Source organism: Cebus imitator, unplaced genomic scaffold (assembly GCF_001604975.1).
Source record: "Cebus imitator isolate Cc_AM_T3 unplaced genomic scaffold, Cebus_imitator-1.0 Scaffold12, whole genome shotgun sequence".
NCBI lineage: Eukaryota > Metazoa > Chordata > Mammalia > Primates > Cebidae > Cebus > Cebus imitator.
This window is the reverse complement of record NW_016107327.1, coordinates 7,274,532-7,302,491: the sequence shown is the minus strand read 5'-3', so window position 1 is coordinate 7,302,491 and position 27,960 is coordinate 7,274,532. Positions and strand designations below refer to the sequence as shown.

Below are 27,960 nucleotides of genomic sequence, written 5' to 3'. Positions count from 1 at the left end.
TAATAAAAGTGGAATTCTCTATAGTTATTGAACTCCTAACTCTGAGAAGAGTTTTACTTATTTTTCTCTACAATGATTTATCTTAAGAGAATGGTTTTAAAGGGGGCCAGGAAAATACCCATGATTAAGGAAGAAGAGAGGGGAGATGTAATATTTTGAGTTTTTGTGTATCATGTGTGAAGGAAAGTGAAGCAAGCAAGGATAAAATGCCTTGCAATCAAGAAAATGCCTCAATTGAAGTGTCTTGAATAAGGCGGTTGATATAATTCATAACCAATGTATTAGAATGTCATCGCACGTTTGTTGTGAGCGAGGGAGTAATGACAAACTGATTCATTTTTTGGGAAAATCCATCAGTGCTCTTTATGTCGACTGGCATAACTAGTGTCTCACACAAAAGTTGCCCCCAGACTATTCAGGGAGACTAAAGAAAACGATCACAATACAACAGTGAATGGGAGAATAAGGTTTCTCCTCAAGCTTTCAAAATCACCTCCTGCCTTCTCTGTTTCCCAGTTTTGGTGAATCAAACCTATCTTTACCAAAATCTGACAAAACTTAAAATGTGTTAAAAACAAGCAAACAAAAACTCTGCCTAGGAATGTAAAGACGAATCTGGGACTGTGGACTGAGGTTTGAGTCCTGGGACGCGGCTGTAAACTTGACTTCCCAATGTCTCTTGGGCGTTCCCAAGGCGCCAAGCCTGCAATGGGCAAACAGAAGCCCCCTGCCCCAGCGCATTCCCAGGAGACAGAGCCGAGAAGGCCTCCGGCAGCTCCTCTGGAGGACCGGTTTTCCCTGTGTCTCTGCCTTACCGGACAGCCGGGAAGGCGGGAATGCAGGATGGCGGGCGCAAGGGCCCAACGGAGAACTCCACCCAAAAGCCAGGGGGCCAGGAGCCCCTCGCACTAGTCAGCCCGCAACCCGGAAGCAAACGCTAGCGGCGCGGCGTGGCAGGGTTGCGGTTCCGGGTCGGGCCTCGCCGCAGTCAGCTTTAGGCTCACAGCCGCAGCGCCCCGCCCCCGCTTTCCGGACCTGGCAGGCAGCGGCTGCAGGGCTGCTCCCGGGGCCACATGGCTGAGGGGGACGCAGGGAGCGACCAGAGGCAGGTGAGGCCCCGGCGGGGTGCTGACTTTCCAGGCTCGGCTCGGGCTCGCCTCGCCATTCCAGTCCTCCTCAGCCGAGGGGCCCTCTGCCCGGGGCCGCGGCGGCTTCCTCCAGCACTGGCCGCGCCATTTGCTCCACAGCGTACCATTCTCCCGGCGCTTCCCCTCAGCCGAGCTCTCTTAGGCCGGCAGCTCCTTGGCGGCTGCTGGCTCGGCCTGTCTCGGACGGTGTCCTCGTCAACCATTAACACGCGACGAAGCAGCTGTGGGCCGAAGGCAAAAACCAGGGTTTCGCTCCCCACCCTGCCGTCGCCGGGTCGTCTTGGACAAACCACTTAAGAATTCGGGTTCCCTCTTTGGCAAAAGGGCAATAACCCAAATCCTGTAGGTCCTCGAGAGCCCACCGAATTTTACTCCTTTTGTCCTTAGTATCGAGCTTTCCCTGTGCCTCGTTCACGTGGGCGATCATAAGTCTTTTCCTACAGGGCTGTGAGTACAAAATGAAATGCTACGAAGTCGAATCCATACTTTGCTTCCCATTTTTTCCCTTTAGGTCCTTCTTTTTTAACCCCAAGCCCAAAGAATAATTATTTTTCTTTTTTAACCCGAAGCCCAAAGAATAATTTATGAAATGTTTTAAGGGTTTGATTACCAACCAACCAAACAGCCATCCAAGCCCTCTGTACTCCCACCCCCATCCCCCCACACAAAATTGAATCCAAAAGAACGAGTGAGACACCCAGCAGGAGTACACAGATAATGTGGGACAGAGCTGTTGAGGGGTGGGAGTCAGGGGTGGAGATTACCTGTTAAAAAAGAGAAGGTGGAACAGAGAAGATAGGTGTATCTTTTCACGTGTGAATGATCATTACAAAGTATAGGACTGCATACAATATTTTGGCTCAATAGTGGCCAAAAGCACAGTAATGCGATAGCAAGGCTGGCTCCAGTCATTGGAGTAGCGCCTAGCAACCAGCCACCCAGAGAAGAACATGGTGACCTGCTCTTGAGAACATTTGGCTTGCTAAGGCTCATCTAGGAATCTACACTGGTAATGTTGAATGCAAATACCTTGCAAAGTAGTTAAGAATAGGAATTTAAGATGTGTACATTTGTTGACTTCAAAAAAATCCGTTTCTTTCAGAATGAGGAAATTGAAGCAATGGCAGCCATTTATGGGGAGGAATGGTGTGTCATTGATGACTGTGCCAAAATATTTTGTATTAGAATTAGCGACGATATAGATGACCCCAAATGGACACTTTGCTTGCAGGTACTTTTTCTCCCTTCCCTGAAGTCATCTTTTTGTTACAGTGTTAATTATATGGTTGACTTTTGTATTCTAATTATTTGTGCCGTTTTCTAAATTATCTTTGTTGTTGGCATCTGTCAGTGATTATCTAAATGGGCAGTTACATCTTAGATCACTTTCAAATCATACATTAATTGATAGTTTCAGTCTTATCCCAATTCTTTTAATCGTTTAAAAGTGTTAATGTACCCTTGTGAGGCTGTTAGTTTTGTTTCTTTTCATTATTCTCTTCATTTACAAGGAAAGGGTCTAAACCTGGAAAGATGGCTAACATTTAAAAGGAAGGAGAGGTTAATAATGTAGGTGACTCATAGAGTAGACACTCATTTCTTTATTAAGAATCAGTGATCAATTATCAGTTGTAGTTAGGATAAAATAAATGAAAATATCAGCTATGGCTTTTCTTAGTGCTTAATCTTTGATGACTGCTTGTATGTACTTTCAACTTTTTGCCAGTGTTTTTATAATAATACAATTTGAAAAGAAATAATGTATGGTTCTCTATTATATGTTGGCTGTTTCATATAGTTAATAGTGTTCCCTAGGATTTTTGTAGTATTTCGTCTGAAAACTACCCAGAAAATATTATGCCACTCCATCCACTTGGGTCAGGGTATAATGTCCATGTTTCAGTTTTCCTTCTCCTTTCATCTCGTCCACCTCACCCTTTTGTCCAATTGCCAGCTTAATAAATACGGTTATTTTTGAACCTTGATGAAGTGTAAACAGATTTGTTTTTGAACCTGCCTTGTAGGTGATGCTGCCAGATGAATACCCAGGTACAGCTCCACCTATCTATCAGTTGAAGTAAGCTGTATTTCTACCTTTATATTGTTATAAAAAGATTATACTTTGAAAGATATTTCTGTATACCGTACATTGCATTTAGATAAAATGCCTTATTAAAAAATATCTATAGAAATTAAGAATACCTTTTGGGTTTGGTATAGAACATTTAAATAAAAAATTAAATTCTATAAAACAATGAAATATACCACTTAGTGCAAAAGAGGTTCATAGAGGTGAAGTAGCTACAGAATTGTCTTTATAGATGAGGAAGGAAACTTTCCTTTTTAAACAGCTTAGTAATGTAGAAACCCTGGCCCTTAGAGTTTCTCCTATCCTAGTTTTGCTGACCTAGCCCCAGTTCCTTGATGTACCTCTAAGACTGCCTGCTTTCCAGGAGTTAACTATGATGCTGGTGTTTCTCCCTGCCCCTTTCCCTGGTTGATGTTGAGGAACCATCTTCTTAGCAGCCCAAGCTTAGTCTTTATGAATCATGACCTATTGATGCAAGTGATCTTTCATCTACCTTGGCCCCGTCACCTAGTAATATGTTATAAACCCTTGGGAACAGAATTGCATAAGAATTTCAATTACTAGGTTGGTCTGCGTGTAGACCAGTAATTGGTTTATAACCAGTAATTGATCACAACTGGTTACAGATTTCTTTGTTTCTTCTTCAATCCTACTGCTTCACTTAATTAGCCTTAAAAAAAAAACAACTCACTAGAATTTTTACCTATTAGTTTTTTTGTGCATGTATTTTAAAACTGTAGCATTAATGCTTACTATTAATAATGGTTCTATAAATTTTTATTTTTATTTATTGCAAATGGTAGATACAGAATGCTTGTAAAAATAAATGTCCTTTTCAGAATTATTTTTTTACGAGCTGTTTTCGAGGCACCAGTTAGAAAAAATGGGGAATTCCTGGCATTGTAGCAAGTACTATGACTCTGGAGATTTAGATTCTAGACCCTTTTCTGCCACATAAATAAATGTGAGCAGATTCATGAAACCCTATGAACCTACCCCTGATTTTTATTTTTAGTTTTGAGACAGAGTTTCACTCTGTTGACCAGGCTGCAGTGCAGTGGTGTGATCTTGGCTCACTGCAACCTCTGCCTCACTTAAATCATGGGTTCAAGTGATTCTCCTGCCTGAGCCTCCCAAGTAGCTCGGACTGTATGCCTGTGCCATCATGCCTATGCATGTGCCATCTTGCCTGGCTAATTTTTGTATTTTTAGTAGAGATGGGGGTTTCACCATATTGGTCAGGCTGGTCTTGAACTCCTGACCTTGGATCCACTAACCTCAGCCTCACAAAGTGCTGGGATTACAGGTTTGAGCCACCACGCCCAGCCAATTTTTAAATCATTAAAATAGAGTAATTTTGGTGTGGCTTTTGTCATGGTTTCTTAGGAAGACTGAATGAATTAATGTTAATGAAAGCATTTTGCAACCATATAGATTTATATAAATATAAGACTGCTTTTTAATGAAAATAGATAATTTTTTTAAAGCCAAAAATAATCTTATTTGTGATGTAATCAGTAATTAGAGATATAAACATAATCCTTGAATAATCGTCTTAATTGTATTTTATTTAATCTTAGTGCTCCTTGGCTTAAAGGACAAGAACGTGCGGATTTATCAAATAGCCTTGAAGAAATATATATGTAAGTGACAGGTGATTTTTAAAAATAATTCTGTTAGTGATTGTATTGTGGGCTTTTGTTAAACTTGTGAACCCTTTCTGCTTTAACAAAAATGATTCACTCGAAGAGACCTTCAAAAGTTTGCTATATAATTTTATACTTTTGATATTGTCTACTTAGATAGAAAAATATAGTAATATTTAGCGCTAATAACAATAAAAAAGCACTTAGCCAAGCTGGGTTTGATGGTTGAAGTGGGAGGACTGCTTGAATCCAGGAGTTGGAGACTAGCCTGGGCAATATAGTGAGATCCCCATCTCAATCTCAATAAATTTTAAAAAAATATTTGTTAAAAGGATCTTACTTAAAAAACAAAAACACTTAGCCAATTTGTGAAAGTAAATTAAGAGATACTGCTCTTGCTTTGGTATTTTTATAGGCTATGTAGCATGAAATTAAAATGTCTATGTACTTTGAGTAGTAATTTCTCTTGTATTAGGCCATAAGACTAAGAATCTATTGATAGGCTATATTTTTCATTCATTCCTTCATTCAACAAATATTACATGGCAGGCACTGTACTAGATCCTGAGTGCAGGTATGGTTAGCATAAATAGAAGTGCCCTTTTTCATGGCATTTAGAATTTATGGTGGGGGAGAGATATTACTTATAACATTGTAAAAATGAATATAAAACCGTAGCTGTGGTAAGTTCTATGAAAGGAAGATATGCAAAAGTAATTGAGTTTGAAATAAGACTTGACATAGTCTAGGAGGTGAGGGATGACATGTTTGACTTAAAAGTGGAGTTAATTAGCGGATGATAATTTCAGTGAGAGGCCCTAACACAAGGCTTGATGTCAGGGAGCTTGGCACATTACAGGAAACAGTAATGGTGATATGCAGTGAGAGACAGGATGAGATGGGGGGAAGGACCTGGAGAAGTAGGCAAGACAGGTCCTGCAGAATTTGGTAGATTATGTTAAGGATTCTGTCTTCATACTAAGAATAGTTGGAAGCAGAGAAGGATTTTAAGTAGTAGGGTGCCATGATAAGATTTTCTTTTTTCTTTTCTTTTTTTTTTTTCTGAGACAGGTTCTTGTTCTCTTGCCTAGGCTGGTGTGCAGTGGTGCAATAGTGACTCACTGCAGTCTCAACCTCCCAGGCTCAAGTGATTTCTCTTACCTCAGACTTCTGAGTAGCTGGGACTACAGATGTGTGCCACCATGCCCAGCTAATGTTTTAAAAATTGTTTAAAAATTTTTTATTTTTTTGAATTGGAGTCTTACTTCGTTGCCCAGGCTGGAGTGCAGTGGTATGATCTCTACGCACTGCAACCTGTGCCTGCCACGTTCAAGCAATTCTCCAGCCTCAGCCTCCCAAGTGGCTGTGACTGCAGGCACCCACCACCATGCACAGCTAATTTTTGTATTGTTGTAGAGGGGGTGTTGCACCATGCTGGCTAGGCTGGTCTTGAACTCCTGACCTCAAATTATCCACCTACCTTGGCCTCCCAAAGTGCTGGGACTGTAGGTATGAGCCACCATACCCGGCCCCCAGCTAATTTTTTAAAAAATTATTTTTTTTTTTGTAGAGATGGAGCCTTGCTTTATTGTCTAGGCAGGTTTCAAACTCCTGGCCTCAAGCAATTCTCCTGCGTCAAGCAATTCTCTTCCTTGGCCTCCCAAAGTGCAGAGATACAGGTGTGAGCCACTGTGCCTGGCAATGATAATATTTTCATTTAAAAAAGATCATCCTATTTCTTTTTGGAGTATTGTTTGGAAGGCAGCAAGAATAGATGTGAGACATCAGTTAGGGGGCTAATGCAGTTGTCTAGAGAAGATATAACTATGATTTAGTTTAATTTTAAGGAGATATATTAGTAAATAATGTTCTGGACTATCAGTTTTACTGTAATCTAGGATCTAGTAAGGATTGTATTATATGTTCTAGGTGGCCACTCCATTTGGTACAGTGACAGCCCCTCTTTGTGTCCCTGGGATCCAGGCCAGGTTTCTTTTCCTCCCAAAATATTTAATTAGAAAATGGTAAGTCATTGTGGAATCCATTTTACTTATTCCTGCCTAGAGCAAGTATGGTCTTCCTTGGGTCCCCATTTAGTGATTCTGTTATCTTTGGCATAAAATTATTTCCTTAATCAAATGTTTTCTGATATTTCTCCCTAACCTTACTGGCCACTCCAACTTTTGTGCCCCCAACAAACTTCTTTCTATAACTCTTTATTTACTCTTACTTGCTAATTTATCTGCCACCACCACCCACCCCCTCCCCCGCCCCGCTTCAAGTAGAATAAGATCAGTAAGTACACTGCAGATTTGTTTACCGTTAACATCAGAATTGTTCATCTAGTGGTCATTTTTCAGCTCTTGCCTAATTTTTGGTGGTATTAACCAGTTCTTCTTTCTTGAAAATCTTCCCACACTTAGCTTCCATCATGTTAATCACATTTATCAGTTATATTTTTTTCTTAGCCATGTACAATGTCATGTACTCAGAAGTGGCTCCCCACTTCCTATCCCCCATCCAAAAAGTCCTCCTTTTACTAAACGATACCTTCCCACTGGACACAACTTTCCTTTTCTCCTTAACTAGTTCGCTTGAGCTGTTTGAGACTTAGGAAGTATCAGAGATTACAATACAGTTTGTTGTAATGGTGGAGTATGGGCCATAATGCTTTGTTTATTAAACGTGCTTGAATAACCTTGGTCCAGAGGTATTATTTTCATGCATGCAGTCTGAGTAGAAATACACATCTTTTAAAGCTTTTTTTTTTTTTTTTTTTTTTTTTTTAATAGACAGGGTCTCACTGTGTTGCCCAAGCTGGCCTTGACCTCCCGGGCTCCAGCCTTAAGTGATCCTCATGCCTCAGCCTCCTGAGTAGCTGTAGGCACATATCACCTGTAGCCTCCTGACTGTAGGCACATACCACCATACCTGGCTTTATTTTTAAAACTTTTGTGTGACAACTTTTTGTTTTTTTGAGACTGAATCTCGCTGTGTTGCCCAGTCTGGAGTGCAGTGGTGTGATCATGGCTCACTGCAACCTCTGCCTCCTGGGTTCAAGCAATTCTCATGCCCCAGCCTCCTGAATAGCTGGGATTACAGGCATGTGCCACCATGCCTGGCTAATTTTTGTATTTTTAGTAGAGAGGAATTACAGATGTGTGCCACCACGCCTGGCTAATTTTTGTATTTTTAGTAGAGACGGGGTTGCAGCATGTTAGCCTGGATGGTCTCAGATTCTTGACTTCAAGTGATCTGCCTGCCTCGGCCTCCCAAAGTGCTGGGATTACAAGCGTGAGCCACCGCACCTGGCCTTTTGTGACAACTTTTAATCATATTTTCCATATAATTCCAGTAGAGGGCAGCAAGTGGAAAATATTGGTGTTTAAAAATTAAACATGGGCCAGGTGTGGTAGCTTTTGTCTGTAATCCTACCATTTTGGGAAGCTGAGGTGGGAGGATTGCTTGACGCTAGAAGTTTGAGACCAGCCTGGATAACATAGATGGGTAAGAGTCCCCCCCGCCCATCTCTATAAAAATTTAAAAAATAAAAATTAACTGTGTGTGGTGGGGCTTGCCTGTAATCCCAGCTACTTGGAAGGCTGAGGTGGCAGGAGGTCGAGTTTGTGTCACTGCACTCCAGTCTGGGTGACAGAGACTGACTGTCTCAAAAAAATAAATAAATAAAAAGTAAGTCTGTGAAGAAGGGACTCTTTAGAAGAGCAGTCAGTAATTCAGGAGGGATATAGTGGATTCCTATGTAAAGGGAACCAGAAGAATGGAGAAGGTCAGTTAAAGAAATACTTAAAAAAGTATAAGCTAGGATTTGGTGATTGATTAGATGTAGACCAGTTCGGTTATTGTACCCACTTTTTTTTTTTTTTTTCCAGAGATGGAGTCTCACTCTGTTGCCCAGGCTGGAGTGCAGTGGCATGATCATGTCTCACTGCAGCCTTGACCTCCTGGGCCCAAGTGATCCTTCTGCCTCAGCCTCCTGAGTGGCTGGGTTTATAGGTGTGCTACCACTGGCTAATTTTTGTATTTTTTTTGTAAACAAGGGGTCTCACTATGTTGCCCAGACTTGTCTGAAATTCCTGGCCTCAAGCAATCTGCCTGCCTCTTCATGTCAAATTATTGAGATTACAGGCATGAGCTACTATGCCCTTAATTTTTTATTTAAATATTTTGCATATGAATATTTTAAATATTAAAAAATATTTTGAATAAATGAAACTTTTGATAAAACAAAAAGTAAATACATTTAAAATACTTAGAATATGATACTGTTTAAGAGAAAATGAAAAGGATTACAGGTTTTTTATAGTATTTGATTTTGTGATGATCTATTATAGAAATAATTTAGAAGTCCAAGAAAATAATTTTTGAAATTTTTTACATCTCTTCACATTTTGATATATCATGGAGTCTTAGGTTTTAATGTTGGTAAGTGAGGCTTCTTGAAGCAAAAATTATACTGGATAAAGTTAAAACAGACAAGGAAGACTGTATTCAAGACCATTGCAGTAAGGCAAAGAGCCCGGAATGAAGTGTAAACTCAACTCCTCTGAAACAAAGGGCGGAAGGGTTTTTAAGGGCCAGGATGAGCTAATGGAAAAGTACTAAAAGATATTATGTGGGGCCATTTATCAGGTATGTTGGGATATTGAGTTTTTGTTGAGTTTGCAAATATTTCTCTTAGTGACTGGGCCGTCTGTGTTTACCAAGTAGTACCTGTTGAAGTCAGCCTGCTATTCTCCCATAGAGACTGGAAGATAAGGGCACTGTCTTCTTTAATGATTGTGTTTCAAAGGGATGGTTCCTAGGTCCTGGAGAAAGATATTTCCTGGGTTGTAAAACCAATTAAAGTTTTTTATAAAAAGATTTACATATATCTCAAAGAGGTAGAGAAGAAATTTACAATGACAAGTTTTCTAAAGAAATTACTCCAAGAAAAGGGAGATAAGGGCCTAGAGTCCGGAATGGGCCTCTCTAAAGTTCAGTCAAGCTGAGGTTAAGGCTGTTTCTGTCAGGGTTTTGGAGTCAGTTCTTTAAATAGGGTCATCTCTTTGTGTCTGTTTTCTTATCTGTAAGAAAAGGGGGATAATGTTGTAAGCACTAAAGTAGCAGCTATCATTTTTTTGTTCTTTAAAACAATTGTTTTTTATATTTTTTTGAGATGAAATCTCACTGTGTTGCCCAGGATGGAGGGTAGTGGTGCAGTCATAGCTCACTTCAGCCTCCACACTTGAGGTTCAAGTGATCCTCCCACCTCAGCCTCCCAAGTAGCTGGGACTACAGGCACACATCACTGTGCCTGGCTGAGTTTTTGAATTTTTTTCTAGAAATGGAGTCTCACTTTGTTGCCCAGGCTGATCTCAAACTCTTTGTTTTAAGCTATCCTCCCACCTTGGCTTCCCAAAGTGCTAAGGTTACAGATGTGACCCACCACATCTGACTTGTTCGTTTTTTTTTTTTTTTTCCCCAAGAAGTGTTCTCTTTCTGTTGCCCAGGCTGGAGAGCAGTGACATAATCTCCACTCCCAGGCTCTAGTGATCTTCCCACCTCAGCCTCCTGAGTAGCTGGGATTACAGGCACACGCATGTCCGGCTAATTTTTGTATTTTTTTAAGAGATAGGGTTTCACCATGTTGCCCAGGCTGGTCTTGAACTCTTGAGCTCAGGTGATCTGCCCACCCGGGACTCCCAAAATGCTTTGATTACAGGTGTGAGCCACCATGCCCGGCCCTGGGCTGTTCTTATTTTAAAAATCATCTCATCCAGTTTGTAATATTGAAAATTAGGTGACTGAAACTCAGATCAAATGATTAGTTTAACTTCACATAGCTTAGTGCATTTTAGTGAATAGCTTTATTGTTATATCAACCAATACAAGTCTTTAGTTTTAGTATTAGGAATTGTGAGTGTGATGGGGAGGATTTGAGGGTATAGAATTATTTGAAAACAATGTTGTTTTCTTCCCTTTGCTTGTTTTGAAAGTTTTGGTGGGTGCTGATGAGTAGTGATAAAGAGAGATAATGGTTTCAAGGGAAACTTAGAGGAAGGAGGTGAGGTGTTGCTATATAATAGTGTGGTGATATCTTTAAACACATACCGTGCTTATCTACAATTAGTGTCATTCTCTAAAGAGCAGACACTTAGGCCTTTATTTTATTGCTGTTGCCATCATTTAACATAACTATGGACATGACTTTAAAACCCATGACACATTGTTTTTCTCAGTGATCCTTTGAGATGGATTTAGTTATCTGAGGCAACCAAACGTCATTTGGAACCAAAATGAATGAATTTAGGCAATAGAATATTTTGTCAGAAACAAGGTATGAATAACATTGTTGAATTGTCTTTTAGGTCTTGTAAATTGACTCCCTCAAGGAGTTTCCCATATGCTTTGCATTCTTTCTTGTTGAAATAAGCATACTAAATGATAAGTGTGCCAAGTGGTTTGAAATTCTTTTAAAAGTTTAAAAATGCAAGCAATGATCAGACATCAATACTGAAAAATTGTATCCACTTATAGAAACTAAGTCACATTTATATTTCTCTAATCCATCTAGTTCAGAAATGTTTATTTTCCTCTTTGGTTATAACTCTTCTGCTTATTTTAAAGTAAGCCATGTTAATTTTGGAGTCAACTGGAATCTTTATTGTTGATATAACCTATATTAAATACTGAGACACAAATGTTGATAAACTCCAGGTTTTTATAAATTATTTTTAAAAAGAGATGTTTAGGTTGTATACACTGTCTTGGATTGTAAATGTCTGGATCTTCTTGAATCTGAGAAGGCGATTTTTGAAATAACAAATTTTTTCCCCTTAATTTTGTTTAGACAGAATATTGGTGAAAGTATTCTTTACCTGTGGGTGGAGAAAATAAGAGATGTTCTAATACAAAAATCTCAGATGACAGAACCAGGTAGGATTGAAAAATACTATCAATACTCTTTTTACTTACAGTAATTATATTTTTATGTGGATACTCTAATTGAAATTTAATATGAAAATCTGTATTCTGGTTTATGGTTTGTATATTGTAAAATCCAAGTTTCTCTGAAAAGTTTAATTACTCATGTAATTATAGTTATTTCTTTCTATAAGATCCACCTGCCTTGGCCTCCCAGAGTGCTGGGATTACAGGCATGAGCCATTGCGTTCAGCTGAGATATTAATTTCAAATGAATCTAGTGTTTATAGAAAAAGAAATTTGGCCAGCACTTTGGGAGGCTGAGGCAGGCAGATCACAACGAGGTCAGGAGTTCAAGACCAGTCTGACCAGTATGGTGAAACCGCATGTCTACTAAAAATACAAAAATTAGCCAGGCATGGTGCTGCATGCCTGCAGTCCCAGTTACTCAGGAGGCTGAGGCAGGAGAATAGCTTGAACCCGGGAGGTAGAGGTTGTAGTAAGCCAAGATCGCATCTCTGCACTCTAGCCTGGGCAACAGAGCAAGACTCCATCAAAAAAAAAAGTAAGAATAAGTAATTCATTTTGATTTTACTGTTAATCTTCAGTGTAGATTTATTCTTTATATATTTTTTAGTGTAGAAATTTCTAATTTTGAACTAATTACACAGCTATTTACAATTTCTAAAACTTTTGAACTAATTTTAAACTTACGGAAAAGTTACAAAAATAGTACCAAGGGCTCTTTTATATCTCTTACCCAGATTTCCTGTTAGCATCCTGCATAACCATCATACAGTTATCAAGAGCAGAAAACTGACTCTGGTGCAATATTATTAACTAAAGGAGCTTATTCAGATTTTACAAACTTACTAATGTCCTCTCTGCTGTTGTAGGATCTTGTCTAGGATTCTACATTGCATTCCACTGTTGTTTCTCTTTATTCTCCTTTAGTCTATAAACAGTTCTTCAGTCTTTCCTTGACTTTTACAGCCTTGACACTTATGAAGACTACCGATAGTTATTTTGTAGAATGCCCCTCAATTTGGGTTTGTCAAATGTTTTCTCATGATTGGAGTGAGATTAGCCATTTTTGGCTGAAGCAGAAGCGGCCACGAGAAACAGACCTCTCAGACACCAAATTAGGAAGGAAGAGGTTTTGTTACTGCCGGGAGTGAGGCAACAATTTGTCTAAATGCCAAGCTTGCCTAACAAAGAGAAGCTCTGCCTTTATATAGGCTTACACTCTAGATATTACACATGAAAGAATCTTAGGTTCACAGCCTTAGAAATTACAAGTGAAAGGGTCTTGGGCTTACAGTGTTAGAAATCACATATGAAAGGGTCTTGGGTTTACAGTTTTAGAAATCACATATGAAAGGGTCTTGGTTGATGGAGGAGTAGGGTGAGGGTTTGATCTTGTTTAAGTAAAAACAATGTCTTCTAGAGAGATTCCCCAACACCATGCCTGCTATTTACAGGAAGATGATTTAGGAGGTGCCAGTCGGCTAGCGTTTTCTTCTATTGAAATGCAGTGTGGAAGTCAAGGGGGAGGTGATCCTAGATGCCTGGGTCTTCTTCCTAATGGCAAGAATACCAAAAAAAATGCTGTTGTGTCTTTCATAGTGCAACATATTAAGGAATTTATATCATAATGGCTTTTTTTTTTTTTGAGACACAGTTTCGCTCTGTCACCCAGGCTGGAGTGCAGTGGCATGATCTCACTGTAACCTCCGCCTTTTGAGTTTAAGCGATTCTCCTGCCTTAGCCTCCTAAGTAGCTGGGATTACAGGTGTGTGTACACACACACACACACACAGAGACACACACACACACAAATATATATATATATATTTTTTTTTTTTTTTAAGAAATGGGCTTATAAAGTTGTGGAAGTTGGCAAGTCCAACATTTCAGGATAGGCTGGCATGCTGGGCACCCAGGGAAGAGTGAATGTTGCAGTTTGAAAACAAAGATAGTCTGCTGGAAAAATTTCCTTTTCTGGAGAGGCCAGTCTTTTAATGTTAAGGCCTTTAGCTGATTTGATGAAGCCAATATAGAAGACAGTCTGCTTTACTCAAAGTCAACTGACATAATTGTTAATGTCATCTAAAAAATACCTTCAGATAAAATATAGAATAGTGTTTAACAAAATATATGGGTACTGAGGCTGGTTACAGTGTCTTGCACCTATAATCCCAGCACTTTGGGAGGCTGAGGTGGGCAGATCACTTAAAGTCAGGAGTTCAGGACCAGCCTGGCCAACATGGCGAAACCCCATCTCTACTAAAAATACAAAAATTAGCCAGGTGTGGTGACATACACCTGTAATCCCAGCTACTTGGGAGGCTGAGACACAAGAATCACTTGAACCTGGGAGGTGGAGATTGTGCACGGCACTCCAGCCTGGGTGACAGAGTGAGACTAAGTGTCAAACAAAAATAAACAAATATATGGGTACTGTAGCCTAGCCAAGTTGACATGTAAAATTAACCAGTACAGTTACTATCTTTGTCCTTGTACCTTGAGGGAGATATTTTGAAGCTATGCTAATGTCCTGTTTCTCCTTAAACTTTCAGCCACTAATTTTAGTATCTATCCATGGATCTTGTCAATAATATTTATTACAGTGATGTTTGCCTGGTGATGATTTTCTATTGTTTTCATTCCTTCTTCATTTAGTAATTGGAATTCTATTGTGAGAAAAGGATGTCTCTCCTCCCAATTTATATATTTATTTGTTTATCTGTTTATTTACTTATTTATATCAGTTATTTACTTATTTATGTCATGTATATTATTTCAGCCATTGATTAAAATGCCATACGATCATTATTTTTTTGTTGCTCAAATTGTTCTAGCTTTCACCTTTAAGAGCCCCTTTAGGTTGGCTCCTGTGTTCTTTTTATAAGCCCCACCTTTTTTAAAGCATTTCCTGGTTTCTGGATCCACATGATGTTCCAGGTTCATCTTGTGTTTTCCTTGCTCCAACTCAGAAATCAACCAGTTCTCCTAGGGGTTGAGTGCTGGTTCCTTCTGTTGAAGAGTGGTGTTTAGAAACCAAGACCCAGTGATTTTTTTTAAAAAGCATCATTTCTTATTGTTTCGTGGCGTAATCGTGTCTCATATTCACATAGGCCCAGATGTAAAGAAGAAAACTGAAGAGGAAGATGTTGAATGTGAAGATGATCTCATTTTAGCATGTCAGCCAGAAAGTTCGGTTAAAGCATTGGATTTTGATATCAGTGAAAATCGGACAGGTATAATGTTACTAACTAGTTTCTTTTGAGGAGAGTGGGGTTGGTAGTAGTATTCTTTGAGATGATAGAGAAATTTACTAATTTTCTCAAATTTTAGGAAGGAGTTACTAATTTGCAGATAATTGAGATTTATTTTTTTCCTGCCTATTGGCAGTTTTGGTGTTTGCTGAGACTATCAAAATGGTAAGGAAAAAATGGAAATTTACTCTTTTCCCCCTACTTTCTAGAGTTTTGACTTAGTGATGGAAGAAATTGAAACTAAGAAAGGCTATTAATGTTTTTAGTTCACATCATGTTTTTTTATTTCTGTATTGAGATCCTTAGCTGTTTTCTGATGTCTCAGGACTAAATTTTAGTCTATGCTCCCAATACAAATACATTAACTGAAAGTGGAGCCCCTGAAATTAAAGCTAGTAAAATGCCTTTAAGAGTTTTTTTTGAGAGGTGAGGTCTGGCTGTGTTGCCTAAGTTGGCCTTAAACTCCTGGGCTCAAGTTGATCCTCCCACTACAGCCTCCTTAGTAACTGGGACTACAAGCACACACCATTGTGCCCAGCTTGAGTTCAGTTTTTTTTTTTTTTTTTCGGAGATTGAGTCTTGCTTTGTGGTCCAGGCTGGAGTGCAGTGGCATGATCTTAGCTCACTGCAGCCTCCACCTCCCAGGTTCAAGTGATTTTCCTGCCTCAGCCTCCCAAGTAGCTGGAATTATGGGCACATGCCACCATGTCTGGCTAATTTTTGTATTTTTAGTAGAGATGGGGTTTCTTCATGTTCGCCAGGCTGGTCTCTAACTCCCTACATAAACCTACTTTCTTGTGTTGAATAACTTTTCATCCTAAGTAGGGCAGGTAGTAGTAGCCAGGATGATTAAGTCTCAACAGAATTGAGAGTTAATTAGTGATTCTTAAACTTGTTTAAGAGGTGTAATAACTGAAAATCATGATACTTTTATGGAATACCAGTTGGATATATTATTGATGTATTCCATCATATGAAGTAGGAACAGTTGTATTAGCAGAAGATATTATATTGTAGTTACACAATATAAAGAATATAAATTCATAGTTTTTCCAACTCAGAGGTCTAACAACAGTGAAATTGATAAATAAGTTTTATATTAGCAACTATAAATCTTTGGTTTCAGGACCCCTTTACATTCTTAAAAATTATGTATTGTGTTAGATATTGTACCAACTTATACTACTGACTGCAGCAGTAGAGGATTTTAGTAGCAACCCACTGCTTCCCCTGGGTAACCTTGGCAGGTAGAGATCATTTATAAGTCAAATATTTTAATCTTATATACAATATACTTAGAAACTTTTTACTTAAAATTATAATTTACATTTAATTTTGGTAGATAATGATGAATGATTATTTTAGTTGATTTACTATATAATATACATTTCTTTCCCAGCTCCTCCCCATTTCATTTTTCAACATTTGAATGTATGACTTTTTAAAAAAATTAATGAATTCTTTACATTTCTAGAAGTAGAAGAATTACCTCCGATTGATCATGGCATTCCTATTACAGACCGAAGAAGTACTTTTCAGGCACACTTGGCTCCAGTAGTTTGTCCCAAACAGGTAAAGTTCTTTTGTCTCGCTCACTTTGATATTTTACTAAAGTAATTTAAGTAAATGATTTTGCAATAATGCCCTTATTTTTACTTTTATGTTTTATTTTCATATAAGATAAAAATTATTTGTCCAATTTTCTACTCCCAAATAACTGTGAATCACAGAAGATTTGTTTTGTTTCTGTTCGTCACTGCTTTCTTTCTTTTTTTGTGAGATGGTGTCTCACCATGTTGCCCAGGCTGGCCTAGATCTGGACTCAATGAGCCCTCCTGCCTCAGCCTCCCAATCCAAAGTATTGGGATTACAGGTATAAGCCACTGAGCCAGGCTTGTCACTGCTTTTAAAATTATATCTAAACTCTGATTAGGGGTTAACCCTCTAATGAATCTTTAAATAAGAAACATTGTGTTATTATAGCAAATTATGATGCTTAATATCTTGTCAAAAAGAATTATTTGTCCTGTAGAATGGGAGTTCTGTGAAACTATGTCCATTCCTCTCTTATTATTCAACAAAGGGGACAGTAGGCAGACTGGCTAAACCAAGTCCTCCCTACCTGACTTACTTTCCTTTGTGCTTCTTGATCTTAGGTGACCTTATTTCCACCCAGGGATATAAGTGGGAGAGATTTTAGCCAAAAACTATTCCTAGGATCTTTCTCATTCTCCTTTCAGCAGAATCCTTTTCTTCTTCCTTGATTCTATAATCTAGCTCAGCTTAAATTTTATTGAGGTATGAGGCAATTTCAATACTACCTGTATAAAGTTAAATTTTTTAAAAAGTCTCATTTACCATAGAGTTTAGGTATAAGTCCCTTTCTTTGGTCTTTGCAGCTACTCTACTCTTGAAGCTCTTTAAAGCCCTGACCTTCAGGGATACAGCTTTTTGAACCAGGCTCTTTCACTTTCTGAAAGAGGAAGCCCTTTTCTTCATTGACTTGTGGTCAAGATCATAAATTTTGGTGCAGACTTCCAGTCTTTTCTCTCAGGAAAACTATTTTGTCCCTCGTGTTTGGTCACATCTTCTTCCCAGGGTCCTCTGAGTTCATTCTAATTCTGAATCTGTTCATTCTGGATTCTCTTTCTGTTTCTGATCATAGTCACTTAGATTTACAGGATTATGATTTGTGAGAGCTGAAACAAATTTTAGAGGTCATTGTCTATTTTATTGATCAGAATTTGAGAACCTGAAAGATTAAAAAATGATAAGCAGAAGGTTGCACAATTCCTGATCCAAATTGGTGTCCCCAACTCCAGCTCAGTGTTCCCTGCCTCCAATATTTCTTCCATACTTCTTGCCATGACAACATTCCTGAAAAATCTGACCATGTTTGCCTCTGTTCTCTCTCTTATCCACCTTCGCACATGTAATCTTTGCTGATTTCCAGTGTCTACAAGGGAACACCTAAACTTATTACTTAGATCCTTTGTAATACGGCCCTAGCTTATCATTCATGACAGATCTTCTATCATCAGTTTCATACTCTAAGTTAAAGCTGTTGTAAAACTTCCTGAACTTTTCTCTTTTTTTGTTGCTGCTAGGGTTTCCAGATAAAATATAGAATACCTAGTTAAATGTGAATTTCAGATAAACATTATTGCATGGGATGTACTTATAGTAAAAAAATTACTTGTTTATCTGAAATTCACATTTAACTGGATGTCCTGTATTTTTATTTGCTAAATCTTGCTACTCAGTCCCTGTATTTGTATATAGCCCTATTCTTTGTGTGGAATGTCTTTTTGGTGCAGAAGAACTACCACTGAATAAGACCTGGCTCATGTGACCTCCTCTATGAACCTTACTTGACTCGCAGAGAAAGTTGTGGTTTTATAACATTTGGAACATACCATTATTGTATACCTGCTACATTGGATGTATACATTTGGTAAATTTCAGAGCTAGTTTTTAGAAGCTTTTACATTTGCATTTAAAATTCTTTATGTGGGGAACACATTTTTCCTTTGACATAGTACCGAAATATTTGTTGATAATTTGTGCTCAGAAACACCAGCTCTGTCATTTTTATACCAATTATGAGTACCAGTTTCTGCCCCTAAAATGAGAAGGAAACTTTGGAAATGACTTTTTCAGAGTACAGTAGACTCTTTAAGTGGCTATTTATTTTAATACAACATGCTTTAAGGCATTTTTCTAGCATTTATTTACAGAGCAAATATAAAGCATACTTACTTATATTATTGCTGTTTTTAAGGTGAAAATGGTTCTTTCCAAATTGTATGAGAATAAGAAAATAGCTAGTGCCACCCACAACATCTATGCCTACAGGTGAGTAATCATCACAATTTTTAGTATGCAAAATTTATGAAAAATGAAGGTAAATGATACATGATTTTAGAAAATAATAACTATTATGTGTTTTTTCCATTATAATAGTAATAGGCATATAGAGTACTTGGAAACTGCAGAAAAGAAAAAAAAATCGAAGGGAAAAATCTGGCATTTTCTGCCATCTGATGCAATTGACAATATTCTGAGTTTTTTTTACTTTTTCTATACAAAGTTAATTTTTTCCCAATGCTTTACCCTTGTATTCTGCTTTTTTCTTAATTAAACAAAAGAACTTTTTCATGTTATTATAACTACTTGATAAATACTGTTTAATGGCTGTATAATATTTATTTGAGGTGCCATTCTACAATTTAACCATTTCCTTTTAGTTTTTCATATTTTTCACGATTATAAAGAGCAGTCCAGTGAATGTTTTTGCATACTTTTTAAGTTATTTCCTCAGAATAGGCTCTGGTTGCTTGAGATTCTTTTTTGAAATGAAATGGGAGTATAATTAAAGGAAGAAAGAATTCTTAGAATTATCAAAAAGCGTGAACATTTTTGAAAGTTTTGATATATAGCCAAATTTCTTGCAAAGGTTTTGTTTTGTTTTGTTTTTTGAGACAGAGTCTTCCTTTTGTTGCCCAGGCTGCAGTGCAGGGGCACAATCTTGGCTCAAGTGATCCTCCCACCTCAGCCTCCCAAGTTAGCTGGGACTACAGGCGCCAGCCACCATGCCCAGCTAATTTTTGTATTTTTTGTAGAGACAGGGTTTTTGCCGTGTTGCCCAGGCTCATCTCAAAACTCCTGGGCTCGAGTGATCTGCCCACCTTGGCCTCCCAAAGTGCAAGGATTTACAGGCATGAGCCCAAAGGTTTTTAAAACCAATTTATGCTCCCATCAGCAGTGAATTAAGAGTACCTCTTTACTACATGAGTTTCAGTTTTGGGAATTAAGGTTTTTATAGGCATCTTTGCTGATTTGTAAGTGAAGAGATGAAGGGCATTTAAAAAATGCAAATTTGTAAGACTTCAAAAGAACATAGTTTAGTCCTAAAATAAATCAGAACATAGGGACTTGGTGTAAATTTAAAATATGATTGAGACTATTTGTAGAATCTTTGCTATCTGAAACTGAAACTCAAAGATTTATCACTTTGAGTAGGTGAGTTTTTAATATTACTAATTTCACATCTCTTTTAGTGCCAAAACTTACTTACAATTATTTGTTATGTAATTCCTTTCTTAATGGAGTATTATCACTAGACAGAATTTTAATGTTTTCTTAATCAGTTATGACCTTTAGTAGGAAAATGAGGAATTCAACTGTGTTCTCAGTCATTAGAATGGGCTGTAAAAGTTGTAATGTTCATTCTACATGTTTTTTGAGTGCCTACTCTGTGCCAAAACTATGTAAATTAACTCTGAGTAGTTAGCAGTTCTACCACTGTAAAAAGGTTAGCTTTTTCAGGATCCCATAGTTAAGTGGTAGAGCTGAATTCCATAATCCAGTTTCATTTGTTTATTTCATTACTCCATGGCTGTGGCTGTGCTTCAACAATCTTGTATCTAAGCTATGTAAAAAAGGCTAAAAGGTGCTCATAGTATTTTAACTTTAATGTTTATAGTAGGTGGTCAGTAAATGTTTATTGAGTGGATAGATAGATGGATGGAAGGAAGGATGAGTGAGTGAATGAATGTGACTGCTGTAAGGTAACATAATTGACTTAGGTGTGTAGATGACCTCTTATAGCTGTTAGTATTTACATTAAAAGTTTACAGCTTTTTATGGCCAGTGCTGGGAGGGTGTCTTTATTACATTTGCCCAGTTCCACGTGTTGCCGTTGTAGGGCCCTAAGAAATCCACCAGATGGCATACCATAACTGACACTAATTTTCTTTCAATCTCTAGCACTTATTTGCCAACCTTATTTTACTATATTATAGGCCTACATTATTATTTCAAATACTAAATTTCTAGGTCGTTTAAATGGATTAAAATACCATGATTTGTCTCTTTTTAGTAACCATCCAGGGGAAAAGTTTAAAGATAAAAATAAATCTTTACATTCTTACTCAGAAAGAAGAAAATAGAGAAATGCATGATGGGTGGAATAAGATGAGAGGAAAGTATAAAATATTACCTTATGTTGGTTTTATTGCCTTCTTTTTTTATATATGCTTTTTGTTTTCCTGGATCTTTTTTTTTTTTTTTTTTGAGACAGAGTCTCACTCTGTCACCAGGTGCCAGGCTGGAATGCAGTGATGCGATCTCCACTCACTGCAACCTGCACCTCCCGGGTTCAAGCAATTCTCCTGCCTCAGCCTCCTGAGTAGCTGGAACTACAGGCGTGCACCACCACGCCCAGCTAATTTTTTGTATTTTTTAGTAGAGATGGGGTTTCACCATGTTGGCCTGGATGGTATCGATCTCTTGACCTCGTGATCCGACCGCCTCGGCTTCCCAAAGTGCTGGGATTACAGACATGAGCCACTGCGCCTGGCCTGTTTCCCTATATCTTAAGGCTCTTTGAAGACAGATGCATGCTGCTTACTCCTTTTATAATATGTCTTGATGCCTATTATATTGCTTCTATAGAGTGTATTCTCAATAAATGTTTTTCAATGATTGCTCTCTGTAACTTCAGTGTTAAATGAAGTAAAGGGAATGTCACGTGTAAATTCACCTTCCCATAATAGCAACATTTCTGATATAAAGGAGATGCTTTTGATTCCTAGCTTTCCCAAGTATATAAAAAGACAAACATACTGGATAGTAAATTGTCAGTGAATATATATCTAAAATAATACATATTTCAAGAAGGATTTAGACAAATGAATATGCTGATGTTGGAAGTAATCAAAATGATCAGAAGTATTGAGAAATAACATGCATTATAATATTTTAGGTTCAAAGTATAATGCTGTTATATGTATTTGCAGAATATATTGTGAGGATAAACAGACCTTCTTACAGGATTGTGAGGATGATGGGGAAACAGCAGCTGGCGGGCGTCTTCTTCATCTCATGGAGGTAGGTGTAAGGAAACTGTTAATCCTGTTCTGTATGAGCCATAAAATTTCTCAACAAAACAGAGCTCCATTTAGTAATAGCTAAATCAGTTGAACTATGTAACATAAGATATATTTGATTTAATCAGTAATTGATGTTAAAATGTTGAGTGAAATTTTTAACCAGTGGATTGGGACAGAAAGCAAATAATTAATAAGAAGTGCTATGCTTTCAGGACATAGACAATAGAAGATTGACTTCAACTTTGAGAAAACTTTGTTTTTTTTGACAATTTCCTTCTCTTTATTTTTTCTATTTTTTCTTTATGGAACTCCTATTAGTTGGATATTGGAACTTCTGGATAGATCCAGAATTTTTAAAAATTTTTTATTAAGTTGTCCATCTCATTGTCTTTATATTCTGAGACATTTTCTTGACTGTTGTCCAAATTTCTGTTGAATTTTAAATTTATTTTAGCAACCATATATTTAATTTTTAAGAGTTCTTTTTTGTTTTCTGTTTTTCCTTTTTAAGAATATCCTGTTCTGTTTTTATGGATTTAATATCTTCTAAAATTTCTCTGATTATATTAATTAGAGTTTCTCTTTTAAGATGTTCTCACCCCTAAAAAACTTTTTCTGGTCCATTTTAGTTTGTTTATCTTGTCCTTTCTCTTTCATGCTGCTGGATTTTCTTCATCTGTCTGGTGATCATTTATTGTCCATTAATTTTAAGATTGGATTGTTTTTTCCCTAAGGTAGTTACTTGGTTTTTTCTGCTATTGTATGTGGAGGTTTGTTTTCTAACAAGGCCTTTCCCTTGAATAGGAACTGTGTTTGTGGGTCAGGCCCGTAGACTGGCGGGCTTCACATTAAGGGCATCATTTAACAAATGTCAAACTGATGAAGACGGCCAGGAATGGTGGCTCATGTCTGTAATCCCAGCACTTTGGAAAGCCGAGGAGGGGAGATCACCTGAGCCCAGGAGTTTGAAACCAGCCTGGGCAACATGGTGAAACCCTGTCTCTACCAAAAAACAAAAATTGGCCGGGCATGGTGGTGCATGTGCCTGTACATTCCAGCTACTTAGGAGGCTGAGGTGGGAGGATTGCTTGAGCCCAGGAGGCAGAGGTTGCAGTGAGCCAAGATTGCTCCACTGCACTCTAGCCTGGGTGATAGAGCGAGACGGATCTAGGTATCAACTGATGAAAACTTTATTGGTAGCACCAGGAATTAATACCTCCTGTAGCCCCTGTAGCTTTGTTCAGAAGCAGGTTTTTTGTTGTTGTTTGGCCTAGTGGTAAAATGCTGCGTATACTTAGCTGTTCTGGTTGAAATTATCAGGAACTAGAACCCTACCTGCATGGTCTCCCCTTCACTCTGTCCAGTTGCCCCAAAGTTGGGAATTTGAGGACATTGTGAAACACAGTGATGGTTTTCCAGATTCCCTTCTGTTCTTCCATTTCACTCCCTGCATTGTTAGTAATCTCACTCAGTGCCTTCTCATACGGCTCTACCGTTAAAGTCACTGGGAAATTTTATGAGCAATTTTATATATGGGTTATTTCATTCTCCTTTTTTAAAACTCACATTTGTACATGTCTGTCTATGTATCTAATTATGCTTCCAAAAAATAACAGATTTTGAATGTGAAGAATGTCATGGTGGTAGTATCACGCTGGTATGGAGGGATTCTGCTAGGACCAGATCGCTTTAAACATATCAACAACTGTGCCAGAAACATACTAGTGGAAAAGAACTACACAAATTCACCTGTAAGTGGCTCCTCATACTATATCTATCTAGAGAATTTCTCATCACTGCCTGGGAATTTTTTAAAAAGACAAAATTAGGAAGTAATCAAAATGTGGGTGGTACATACCAGGACACCTAGACTGTAGTCTAAACAGTGTGTCTGTCCAGTCATCTGACTTTGGACAAATCACTTCATCCCTTCGCACCTTGATTTCAGGGTTCATAGAATTTTATAATTAGAAAAGACTAGTTTCCACCCCCTAAAATTGAGCCCCAGAGTGGTTGTAGCTAATGTCACATCAGACTAGATGTTCTTTAAACATCTATACAATTCTGAAATTCTCTGTTAGTGTCAAAACATCTCCCCCTCCCCTGCCTTTAGATGCTTTCATCCTTTATACTTTGAGTTTATTTTGTTTCATATTTTAAGTATGTTCATATCTGTCTTATGTAAACTTTACTGCCTTACTTGGGAAAGTGGGACAATAGATGAAATAATATTGAAATTATTCAAACATAAATCTACTAGATAAATAAGTTTTCCTTGATTCTTCTTGATTGTTTAAAAAATATTTGCCTAGGCCAGGTACGGTGGCTGGCGCCTGTAATCCCAGTGCTTTGGGAGATGGAGGTGGGCGGATTACCTGAGGTTAGGAGTTCAAGACCAACCTGACCAACAGGGTGAAACCCTGTCTCTGCTAAATACAAAAAAAATTAGCCAGGTGTGGTGGCATGTGCCTATAATCCCAGCTACTTGGGAGGCTGAGGCAGGAGAATCACTTGAACTTGGGAGGCGGAGGTTGCAGTGAGCCAAGATGGCACTACTGCATTCCAGCCTGTGGGATAGAGTGAGACTCCAAAAAAAAAAAAAAAATTAGCCTATAAGTGAAAGTACCCTGTAAAACAGAAAAATTACACATATGAAAGTGATTATACCCTCACTGTAACATACATACATGCATATATGTATGAATATGTCTGTCATATATATATATATATAAATATATTCTAAGTGATTAGATTTAAAGTCCAGTTTTTATGTAAATGGAAAGATGCTACACTGATTTGTGTCTTTTTCAGGAGGAGTCATCTAAGTCTTTGGGAAAGAACAAAAAAGTAAGAAAAGACAAGAAGAGGAATGATCATTAATACCTGAAACTATAGGAAAGGTTAATTTGCCTATAATTATATATACATTCCATAGTCATCATGGAATATATTGTGCAGAGAGAGTATCCTTGACTGCTCAAGTCAGCCAGTTCAGCATGGATACCAACATTATCTTTTCTTCTTTGGTTATATCATCTGCCAAAAATAGAGAACTTATGATCTATTCATGTGTGTTTCAGGCTTATTTGGGAGAACTAATTTGAACTTAATCACCACTTCATCTAATTTTAGGAAGGTAACAGTTGCCCAGGGCAGTACCTGAATTAACTGTCCATTTCAGTACATGTCAAGTGCCTTTGTTAGGTGGAGAAGTAATGTCTCTAGAGGAATATAAATACCTGATTTCTTGTCATTGAGATTCTTGTACTGTTAAATGAATATTGCCTTTTTACTGCTCTTTATGGCTTGTTGGAATGGGAGTTCATTTAAGATTGATCGTGGAGAGTTTCTTCTTGTGATTTCTTCATGTCATCTTCCATTTTATAGTGTTCATCATTGAGTAATGGATTAAGTGAAAATCCAGGAGTATCCATCTGTAGTTATGTGCTGAGGTGATAATTCATCCAGCTTATTTGTTAGCATAAATATTATGCCTCAATTTCTGTTGCAAATTGGTGATTGTGAAATTTCAAAAAGTGATTTTCTAGTCTCTGCTTTTTTTGTTTAATTCTTGTAATGTAAGCAATAAATATAGAGCGTCAGTAGTCTCCTTCCACCGCAGAACTGTGTTGCTGTAACATTCTGCTTTCTTTTAACAACCGGGAAGTACCTTTCTTGTGATCTTCATTGAGGAATTAGAACTATGATAGAAGCGATGCTGTGGTGAATGGGACATTGATAGAATGAGATAGAGGTGGCAGAATGACCCTGGTGTAGGGCAGGAGTATGTTGTGTAGTTACATCAATTTGATGCATGCACTCCAGATAGCTTTCTCACTTCCAAGATTTTGCGGAGAGAAGGAGCAAACCTTTTGATTGGAAAAACAGAAACAACCCTTCCCCTCCCCATTTTTTTTCCCTCTATTCTTATCACACCTTTATGTTTCTTTCATCTTCAAGTTACCTCTGGGCATTTAGACAATGAATTTACCTTTGAGATATAACAGTAAGTTATTAACTGCTCACTTTCAAATATAATTGCAAACAATTATTAAAATTTATTAACTGATCACAGATTTGCCTGGACTTCCCTTCCCAGGGAGGGACCAGAAATTAGGAGGCAACTTTGGGATGGTGCTAGAGCATTGAAGACACACAGAATTGGACAAACAGGTCTTTTTCTCTTTTCTCTGATCTTTTACTTTTAAAACATCCAACATCCTTACTGTTGGTATTTTTAGTAAGGTTATAGTAAATAGCTTTACACCAGGATGGATTCTGAAATGCAAACTCTAAATTATTTGTTATAACTATATTTAATGATATATGTTATCAGGAGTCTGAGCAGAGAATGACCTTTGTGTATTTGGAACACTTAAACCTCAGGTTCTATGAAAAGTATGTTCTGTGTTTTAACTGTTAAAATAATTTAAAAAGTCAGTTATTTTACATAATTAAAGAAGTTAAAAACTATTAATTAACATTAAACAATTTCAGAATTTTGGCATGTCAGACCTGTGAAGGGAGATAGGAAACAATGAGAAACTTATTTTTGCTCCTTTTTACAAAATTATTAACTATTATTTTACTGACTAAAAAACTCTCATATTCCTTACCTAAAGTCAATTGGCTAGTAACAGGGAGAGATGCAAAATTCTCTGGTTCTGAACTTGGAGCTATTTCACACTCTACCCTTAATGGAAACTTGAACTAATGATAGATAGTATTTTTTTCCTCTATTTAAAATTTGTCTTGATTAGGGGATTTTTCAGTTTTCCACATAATAATTTTCTAAAATCAGATCTATGCTGTGGCATATTTTACTTTATTTAAAACCTTTTTTTTAGAGATGAGTTCTTGCTCTGTCACCTAAGCTGGAGTGCAGTGGCATGATCGTGGCTCACTGTAGCCTTGACCTCCCACCCTGCCAAGTAGCTGGGACTGCAGGCATATGCTACCACACCTGGCTAATTTTTTAAATTTTTTGTAGAGTTGCAGTCTTACTGTGTTGCTGAGGCTTGTCTTGAATTCCTGGTCTCAAGCAATCTCCCTGCCAATGTGTTGGGATTACAGGTGTGAACCACCATACCTGGCCTGCTTTGATATATTTTATAGTACATTAATTACAAATAGTCTCCATATGCCAGTGTATAAGAGCAAGTATTATCCACTTTTTAGATGGGAATTGCAGAAGCTGCATCAAAAGCATGCTTTGCGGTACATATAATGAAACTGCCTTTCTGAAGAGAATTATATCAAACTAATTACAACCAAGAAATAATAGTATGAAGCAGATACAGTTTGGAGGACAGGAAAATTTATTGGGAAAACTGCATAATCACCTCTGTTTCTACTATCCAGAGGTGGCCATCATTATTTAATATTTGATATGTACATCCTTATTTTTTCTTATGCATGGTTTTGTATATATGGCTATTTTTCTTTCCATAAAAATGGTATTAAACTGTATATACTGTTTTGTAGCCTACATATTTCATATAGAAGTAAATTGTTAACATTTTCCATGTCAATAAATATTCTTCTATGTCTTAAATTTCTTATGGCTGCATTGTATTCTGTCTTCTCAGTATATCATACTAACTAGTCCTCCACTTACTTCCTATTTTTAAGTTTTTTCCCAACTTTTCAGTGTTATAAACAGCTGTGAAAAACTACATTATTTGCAAATTTATATCTAGATATGGAATTTCTTGGTCAAGGTTTGTACATTCTAGTAGCTTTTGATTAGTTGAGTCAGGTTGTCCTCCAGGAAAGTGTTATCAGTGATTGCTCCATTGATACTGTGTTAGAATATACTTAATACTAGCCAGAGATGGGAAAAAATAGTCAGCTTGTTAACTCCCAATATCCTTTTTAAAAAAGTACCTTTTTGGCCAGGCATGGTGGCTCATGCTTGTAATCCTAGCACTTAGGGAGGCTGAGGCAGGTGAATCACGTGAGGTCAGGAGGTCGAGACCAGCC

The 27,960-nt window shown here is 37.6% G+C and overlaps 1 protein-coding gene across 3 annotated transcripts; it reads left to right on the top strand.

The window, feature by feature from the left end:
* Positions 1 to 951: 951 nt before the first annotated feature.
* Positions 952 to 27,532, top strand: IMPACT (impact RWD domain protein). 3 transcript variants are annotated; one of them, XM_017498427.2, is made up of 11 exons: positions 953 to 1,109; positions 2,251 to 2,379; positions 3,173 to 3,225; positions 4,818 to 4,880; positions 11,734 to 11,819; positions 14,945 to 15,067; positions 16,560 to 16,657; positions 18,867 to 18,940; positions 21,886 to 21,976; positions 23,595 to 23,729; positions 24,790 to 27,532. In XM_017498427.2, exons 1-11 carry the CDS (start codon positions 1,074 to 1,076, stop codon positions 24,856 to 24,858), a joined length of 957 nt encoding a protein of 318 aa, XP_017353916.1. In that variant the 5' UTR covers positions 953 to 1,073; the 3' UTR covers positions 24,859 to 27,532. The 3 variants fall into 3 exon arrangements, with proteins under 3 accessions (XP_017353942.1, XP_017353916.1, XP_037583882.1); XM_037727954.1 differs by lacking the exon at positions 953 to 1,109 and adding an exon at positions 1,729 to 2,157; XM_017498453.2 differs by lacking the exon at positions 23,595 to 23,729 and having other exon boundaries at positions 952 to 1,109; positions 27,157 to 27,532.
* The last annotated feature ends 428 nt before the right edge of the window (positions 27,533 to 27,960 follow it).

Excerpts from the sequence above, each read along its gene's own strand:
- IMPACT (XM_017498427.2), top strand. The coding sequence starts at position 1,074 with ATGGCTGAGGGGGACGCAGGGAGCGACCAGAGGCAG. Across the intron at positions 2,380-3,172 it reads AATGGACACTTTGCTTGCAG|GTGATGCTGCCAGATGAATA; the intron begins GTACTTTTTCTC and ends CCTGCCTTGTAG. Across the intron at positions 3,226-4,817 it reads CCACCTATCTATCAGTTGAA|TGCTCCTTGGCTTAAAGGAC; the intron begins GTAAGCTGTATT and ends ATTTAATCTTAG.